We start from the raw sequence: 8,922 nt of genomic DNA on the forward strand, positions 1-8,922 counted from the left end.
CTCAGCCTGGTGCCCCCTCTCCAATCCTGAGTCGGACTCAGGGGATGTCCAACTGACAGTTTAGGTTGGACATACCTCTCGCAATCTGGGACCGCTGGCTCCTAACCACTCACCTGCCTGCCGGCCTGAACATCCCAACTGCTCTCCCCTGCCGGCCTGATTGCCCATAACTGCCTCTGCCTCTGCCCTGCCACCATTGCTTTGTCCGGAAGGATGTCCGGAAGGTTGTCCAGTCTAATTAGCATATTACCCTTTTATTGGTATAGATTCTCCAGAACATCATAAATACTATTGTATATTAGAAATTCTCTCTTTTTTTATTTTTTGCTTTTGCTTTAAAAATGTCCCCCCTAATGGAAACATTTCTCTCCTATAGGTATGCTATGCACGTGTTCTTGATTATAGAAGAAAATTCATTGAAGCTGCGCAAAGGTACAATGAGCTCTCTTACAAGACAATAGTGCACGAAAGTGAAAGACTAGAGGCCTTAAAACATGCTTTGCACTGTACCATCTTAGCATCAGCAGGTAAACATGTCAATTATGTGTTAATGAACAGTCAATTTGCTTAATATTTTAGGTTCATTACTACTAAAGGATTTAGCAAAGGGATGTCTTATTAATACAATTATGGTATATTTAGTTTAAATATTTAAACAGGAACAGCAATAAAATGGATTGCAAACTTAAAAATTTTTAATTATGAATGTATCAGTCTATTACCCACAGGTATTAGGAATAGTTAAGAGGTAATATGAAATTTAATTCTCCTAAAATATCACTGAAAAACATGGATATAAAATTAAGTGAGAATTACACAGAAGGAGATAAAAATTAAATTCTAGAGATTGGTGATATAATTAATGTATTGCTTTTGGGATAATTTTTTTAACCTTCAAGCCTCAGTTTTAGACTTGGCATTTATCTTTTTTTTCAATAAATATAAATAAACTATTTTTTGTTCTTTTGCTAAATTTTAGCATATAAATCACTCAACTTATAAAGCAGAAAGGGCATTGAGAGGATATGCTGAGAATTCTAAGCCATGGCTTTTCTAAATCATTTTAGAATGTTTATTAAATATATTACCACTGATCTCATCAGGAAATTCTTTAATTATTGGAAAGCTGTCTAGCTCATGTGTGGTAGATGGACGTGTTCCAAAATTGCTGTGTTATTTTGTTTTTGTTGTTGAAAACTTGAATTTTATCAGGGGCCACAAATACTGTTGATTGGTAGTGACAGGCTCACTTTGTTATTTTTTAAAAAATGTGTTTTCATTGATTATTTTATAGAGAGAAGGGTAGGGGGAGGCAGAGACAGAAACATCCATAGGGTGCTGCTTGCATGTCCCCTGGGAATTGAGCCTGCAACCTGGGCATGTGTCCTGACCAGGAATTGAACCGGCTACCCCTTGGTGCACAGGAGGACGCTCAACTAATTGAGCCCCACCAGCCAAGGCCACTTTGTTCATTTTTAAGAAAAATGCCTGCCAAATACCCACACCTGAAAAACTAACTTATCAGTCATTATTTTATGTAAATGATGTTCCATGAAAAAAGAAACTGCATTTTCCATTTCATCACATAAAATATTAAAAAGATATAGCTTCAAGTATCAAGAATTAATAAAAATAATTTTTTACTGCTGCAAGAACATTTTAAAGTGAAACTATATTTTTATTTTGACTGTTGAGTGTGTGGCACAATACAGTATGGCACCCATGTCCACTGCCTTGATTTGTGCTGTGACTTTCAGCCTTCTCCTGCTCACTACCTCCAACTCCCTCTCTCAAACAGTAATCACTAGTGTAGATTATTTTTGTCTACTTTGTACTTAAATTTACCTATAAATCCCAATTCATTTGGATTTATTTTAGTGTAAGGAATGAGATAGGGAAATTAATTTTTCTTAAATGACTAGTCGTCTGACCTAGCATCCTTTATTGAGCAATCCATCTTTTTCTTCCTATTGATTTAAAGCACATTTATAGTAGATTTCTGGACACAGTATTGTTTCATTAATTAGCCTGTCTATGAATATACTGGTACCATGCTCTTTGAATTATTATAGTTTCATAACATGTTTTATTATTTAGCAGGTATACTCTCTCTTCAAAGTAATTTGTAGGCCATCATGACATTCTCTCCTTATATATCACCATGCATCACCTAAGAATAAGAACATTTTTCTACATGACTGTAATACCATTGTCATCCCTAAAAAAATTAACTGTGAGTCCACTGTAGAATTTAGCATTTGGTCCATCATTGCCCAAGTTGGAATATCTTTTATATCTTCCTTTGTTCCCTGCGGAACAAGGGACAAGTTCATGTGTGGCATTTGGTGATTGTCTTTTTAGTCTTCAAACATTTTTGGTCTAGAATAGATTCCTCACCCCTAACTGAAGTTTTTGAGATATAATTAACATATATTGTAGCGTTTTCTCACTTAAAAAAATACTCTTTGAAGTTGTTGTGTGGAATGTTCTTCACTCTAGATTTGTTTTGTATATATTGTTTATTTATTGCTTAATCCCAATTATTTCCTGTAAAGTAGAAGTTAGCCAAAGGTTAGATTAGATTCAGGTTAAAATTTTTCTATTAAGAATACTTCATAGTGATGCTTTGTCCTTGTAGTTATATCAGAGAACATATAATGTCAGGTTGTCCCACAGTTAGTGATGTCATTTGGTTAGTGATGTTAGTTTGGTCATTTGGTTAAGGTAGAAATTCCATTTTAAAGGTATTTTAGTCCCTTTATATTTTGTAAATAATTTCTGGGGTGCTGCTTTGACACTGCAAAAATCCTGTTCCCTAACTTTTGATAATTTATTATCTATTAATTTTTTCTGGACCATTCATTATATTCTATAATATAAACTGAAAATGTTAATTTACTAATTCTGACTACATTTATTAGCTACTACTATATAAAAACTTTTTATTTCCCTCCTTTTTAGTTTTTAGTATCACTATGGACTTTTTTTCTGCTTATTATTGTGTGTGTGTGTGTGTGTAATATACACACATGAAAAATACACATATATAAATTGTACAGCCTGATGAATTGTCCCAAATGAACATCATCATGTAATCAACATCCAGAACAAGAAGCAAAATATTATCATTATCCTGAAAGCCTTTGTCATGCTTTCTCCTAGTTATTAGCCCATCCCTAACCCCAAGAGTAATTATTAGCATATACTAGTTTTACCTGCTTCATTTGCTTAACTTTATAAAATTTATCCATATTGTGACATATAGTTTCTTCATTTTCATTGTTATGTAGTATTCTATTATGTGATTATACCACGATTTTTTTGTATCCTATTGGGTAGTTTTGTTGTTAATCCTCACCCGAGGATATTTTTCCCATTGATTTTTTTTAGAGAGAGTGGAAGTGAGGGAATGGACGGGGAGAGAGAGAGAAAGAAATATTGATATGAGAGAGACACATTGATTGCTTGCCTCCCACACGCTCCCTACTGGGCCCGGGGATCAAACCTGCAACCCAGATACGTTCCTTTGACTGGAGTCAAACCCATGTCCCTTTGGTTCTCAGGCCGATGCTCTAACCACTGAGGACACCAGCCAGGGCTTTGGGTAGTTTCTTATTGGCTATTAGGAATAGCATTGCTGTAAACATTCTTGTGTATTTGACTTTGTTTTTTATTTATTCAGTGTGTTATTATTATAGTTATTGTTCTTTTTGATGTTCACATTATCCCAAATATTACCAAATCATGTCTTTTTGACATGGCCCCACTAAACTTTGAATACTTGTCTGCATTGCACCATAAAAAGATGCCTTAGACTTATCTTGTATTTTTCCTTTCCTTACTTGAAATCAGCTTATTTCAAGGATCCCTACTTTCTTTTAATGGGGATACCAAAATCAAGGTGCTAAATTTGCTTTTTGCTACTGGGTGTCATTGTGGTTAGGCTCTTTAGAATACAGAGCTAAAAATACATTTAAAAAGAAAAAGTTGGTTCGTAGTATCCTTTCCATTAGTTCAATTTTTAATATAATCGTCACGTAATTTTTCATCATTTAAAAATCCTTGAAAGTAAAAATTTCCCATCAGAGAAATATTTGTTCATCTTTTATAAAATTTTTTATTATTACCAAAGGAATGCATGTTCATTGTAGGAATACAAATAAGCAAGAAGAAAGTAGCAATTAGCTATCATTTGAACCACTTGTTGCATTTTGGTATATATCCTAATCTTCACAATTGAATATACTGCTGTTTTGCATTATTCCATATTTGTGCATTTGCCTACTTGCTGAAATTTGTCACTCCAAAATCAATACTCATGGTGCTTTCACAGTCATTTGCAGACTTGTGCAGAAGAGCAAATGATTTGAGTCTCCCAATGTATGTTTCCAGCTGGAGTTAACTAAGGCAGTGCTCTGCCTCCTTGTTTCTGCTCTCATTCTGTAAACAAGTTCTTTTTTTGTGGTCTGTTACTATTATGTTTTTCATGTTTTTGTGCTTTTTGGTGGTGATTTTGATGTTTGAAATGGGCCCTACGCTACTGCTGAAGTTACTGTCTTGTGTTCTTAAGTGAAGGAAGTCTGTGATGTATCTGATAGAGAAAATACATGTATTAGATAAGCTTTATTCAGGCATGAGTTTTAGTGTAGGCCATGAGTTCAATGTTAATGAATCAACAATATACAGTAAATAAGGTGCCTTTAAACAGAAACATACATAAAGCAAAGGTTACATATTGATTAGCTGACAAAAATGTTGTAACTAGAGGCTCACAACATTCCTGTATTTCTCCTAGGAACAGCAGTTGAGTATTTACTAATTTACTGTTGACATCAACTTTATAAAACACTAGAGGCCTAGTGCATGAAATTCGTGCATGGGTAGGATCCCTAGCGGCTGCTGGCTGCCGACTGGGGCCTGACTGGGGCCTCCTTTCCCGGCTGCCGGCCTGGGCCTTCCTTAGTTCTGCTCCGCCCCCTGGTGGTCAGTGCACATCATAGCGAGCGATCAAACTCTTGGTCGGTCAAACTCCCAAGGGGACACTGCATATTAGGCATATATATATATATATATAACTACTACAAATAATGACATTTGACTGAATATTTTAGTAGGCAAAAATGGGGTCATAAGAGAGATTGTTTTTCAGCGATGAAATAGGTTGTGAGAATGTTTAATGCACATTTGTTTTCCTTAGGGCAACAGCGTTCTCGAATGCTAGCAACTCTTTTTAAGGATGAAAGGTGCCAGCAACTTGCTGCTTATGGGATCCTAGAGAAAATGTACCTGGATAGGATCATCAGAGGAAATCAACTTCAAGAATTTGCTGCCATGCTAATGCCTCACCAAAAAGCAACTACAGCTGATGGTAATGATCATGTCTTATAACTATGTGGTAGTGAATATTTAGGTACATGCTAGTGGAAAGTATATTAAATTTGAAGCATCTTGATATCTTCCTGTAACATTGTTATATATCACTTGATTAAAAAAAAACATTGACTGGGGTTGAGTATCAGACATAGATAGGGGTTTGAAGTATAAGAATAGCCCAATTGGAAAGCATTTTGTGGAATTACGCATTTTGGGGAAGTGGTAAGAATTATAGGGTAGGCTTATAGTTACTGGTTTTTAAAAAATTCAAACCATTTGATAAGTACCTAAATTAATCTCAAATATTAGTTTAATAATTATAGAGTCTAATTTTAGTTTTAACAAAATTTGGCACTTTAGCTTGCCCAAGGTTATTCAGGGTGAAATTGTTCCAATAAGAATAGAACTTGGTTTCATGTTTCCTAGTTAAGGGATGTATTTGCTTAAGTCAGATTGCTTTTTCCAGGAAAGAAATTTTTAATAGATACTTACTTGTTCATAACATCATTTATTTTACAGGTTTTAAAGTAGCTCGTATCAATAACCATATGATTAAAATGTAGTGGTAGAAACATCAGAAATCTGGAAAAGGTTAAAATAACATGCAGATCTGTTAGACTCATTCCTTTGGATTAACTGTCATCCTATTGAAGATAATTTAGCTGTTCTTTAAAGAGTCATTTATGAGTCTTGGCTGGATAGCTCAGTTGGTTAGAGCATCGTCCTGATACACCAGGGTTTCGGGTTAGATCTCTGGTTAGGGCACATACAAGAAGCAACCAATGAATACACAAATAAGTGAAACAACAAATCGACATATCTGTCTTTCTCTCCCTCTCTTCCTCTCCTGAGCTCGCTTTCTCCCTGTCCTCCTTTTTCTCTCAAATCAATAAAAAATAAAAAAATAAAAAGAGAACAATTTGTTGTTTTTTTTTAAAAAAGAAGTCATTTTTGTAGAATTTGGCTGAAAGGTGTGCACTTCACCCAGTCCTACTTTCCTGAGTTAAACCAGAACAGTGAGGGGATTAAATTGACCTTCTATTGAATTTCTTTTATTTAATTGCACTTAGAACAGTGGTTCTCAACCTTCCTAATGCCGCGACCCTTTAATACAGTTCCTCATGTTTTGGTGACCCCCAAACATAAAATTATTTTCGTTGCTACTTCATAACTGTAATTGTGCTACTGTTATGAATCGTAATGTAAATATCTGACATGCAAGATGTATTTTCATTGTTACAAATTGAACATAATTAAAGCATAGTGATTAATCACAAAAACAATATGTAATTATATATGTGTTTTCCAATGGTCTTGGGCGACCCCAGTGAAAGGGTCGTTCGACCCCCAGGTTGAGAACCACTGACTTAGAAGAAGGAAACGAACTGATTCTCTTTCTGTCTAAAGCAGATATTTTTTTCTATAAGATATTCTTTATGCAGATCCTAAGGAAAAATTCCTTTTCAGCCTTAGGATTACTTGTGATTCTCCTGAGCAGTTGGTTTTTGTCTTATTTAAAAACAATGTGAATTAATAAATTGATTGGTTTACTTAATTTGGTTAGCTGCTTGAAAGCTTAAATTTGTAGTCCACCTGTAAATAGTGTGTGTGTGTGTTTTGCTTGTTACTACTCTTATTTTTCTTTTACTTAAAAAAAAAATTTATTGAGGTGACATTGGTGAATAAGATTATATAAATTTCAAGTGTACCATATTATATCATTTGTATATTGCATTGTGTGCTCATCACCTCTTGTACTTTCTAAAAAAATACATTTTTATTGATTTTAGAGAGGAAGGGAGAGGGAGAGAGATAGAGATAGAAACATCAATGATGAGAATCATTGATTGGTTGCCTCCTGCACACCCCTCACTGGGGATCAAGCCTGCAACCCAGGCATGTGCCCTGTCTGGGAATTGAACTGTGACCTCCTGGCTCATGGGTTGATGCTCAACCACTGAGCCACGCTGGCCGGACTCCTCTCTTTTACTTTTAAGTTATATTTTGTGCATTTTTCTGAGCAGCATTAACTCCTTTTTGCAAGATATCAGACAAACAAGTTAAAAGCTAGATAAATAAGAAAAAGTTTCCATAATCGATATACTTGAGCTTCAAATTTGACTTTGAGCTTTCTGACCATGAAAAAAAGAAAAGAAAAGATATAATTAGTTAGATGATTCTGTTCTAAAAAGAGGGATACTCATTAGTATCTGTGAGAATGAAAATGATTTTCAAATTTGTCACATGGGACTGTATAGATAGAACAGATGTTTTGTCTACTTCCTCTTTCATTTCAGATCTTATTGCTTTCCTTGTTTATTTTTCTTGGACATTTTTGTTTACTGTCACTACAATCTTAGGCTAGCAATCTTTTATATTAGTTTAGGCTAGCAGTATTGACACATAATACAGTCCCAGAGTGGTGGAACATTAAGAGTAATCTATTTCCTGCTCTATAGACCTGCCTGTTCTGGATATTCTATAAGATAAAAGCCTAATATGCTAAGTGTCCGGTTGTCCATTCAAACAAAGTGTAATATGCTAAGGATATGCTAAGGATGCTCAACCACTCGCTATGACGTGCACTGACCACCAGGGGGAAGATATTCTGACCAGTAGATTAGCTTGCTGCTGGGGTCCGGCTGATTGGGACTGAATGAGAAGGGCTGAACATGCCCTGGAGTCCTCCCATGTCCCTCCCCATCTCTTATCGTGCACCGGTGGGGTCCCTTGGCCTGACCTGTGCCCTCTTGCAACCTGGGACCCCTTGGGGGATGTTGGAGAGCTGGTTTTGGCCCCATCCCACAGGCCAGGCTAAAGGACCCCACTGGTGGATGAATTTGTGTGCTGGGCCTCTAGTTTTATATAAATGGAATCATACAATATATGGCCTTTTGTGACTGCTTTCATTTAGCATGATGAAATGAACTTTGATGTTTTCAAAGTTCATCCATGTTGTAGCATGTATCAATACTTCAATTCTTTTTTTTTTTTTTTACATTTCTATAGTGTTTTTTTTTTAATTTTGTTTTATTGCTTAAGGTATTACAAAGAGTATTACATGTGTCTCCTTTTTTTTTTCTCCCTTGACCTTCCTCCTGCCTCCCCTACCCCCCAGTTCCTTTTATTGCCAACTAGTAGTTTATTATATGAATGTACCACATTTTATTTCCTCATCAGTTGATAGACATTTAGGTTATTTTTCACTTTCTTTTTTTACTAATTATAATGCTGCTATGAATTTTCATGTAAAAGTCTTTATATGGACATAAGTTTTTCATTTTCTTGGTATATACCTAGGAGTGGAGTTAGGGGTCATGATAATTTTGTTTAGTCTTTTGAAGAGCTACCACTCTCGTTCATCCCCTCACTCACTTCATATCCCTCACCTCCGTCCTGCCAACCGCCATCTTTTTCTTCTGTTTTTAAAATATATTTTTCTATTGATTTCACAGAGGAAGGGAGAGGGCTAGAGAGAGAGAAACATCAATGATGAGAGAGAATCATTGATCAGAAACTTCCTGAAAGGCCCCCACTGGGGATTGAGCG

General features: G+C 35.5%; 1 protein-coding gene across 2 annotated transcripts in view; it reads left to right on the plus strand.

Annotated features, from left to right (window-relative positions):
• COPS4 (COP9 signalosome subunit 4) overlaps positions 1-8,922 on the plus strand; it is a 36,475-nt gene that overhangs the window by 18,505 nt on the left and 9,048 nt on the right. For both annotated transcript variants that reach the window (XM_006778216.2, XM_006778217.2), the window contains exons 6-7: positions 377-527; positions 5,198-5,368. In XM_006778216.2, the coding sequence (XP_006778279.1) occupies positions 377-527; positions 5,198-5,368 (322 nt within the window). The remainder of the gene's footprint in view (positions 1-376; positions 528-5,197; positions 5,369-8,922) is intronic.

This window comes from Myotis davidii, unplaced genomic scaffold (genome assembly GCF_000327345.1).
Source record: "Myotis davidii unplaced genomic scaffold, ASM32734v1 scaffold449, whole genome shotgun sequence".
NCBI lineage: Eukaryota > Metazoa > Chordata > Mammalia > Chiroptera > Vespertilionidae > Myotis > Myotis davidii.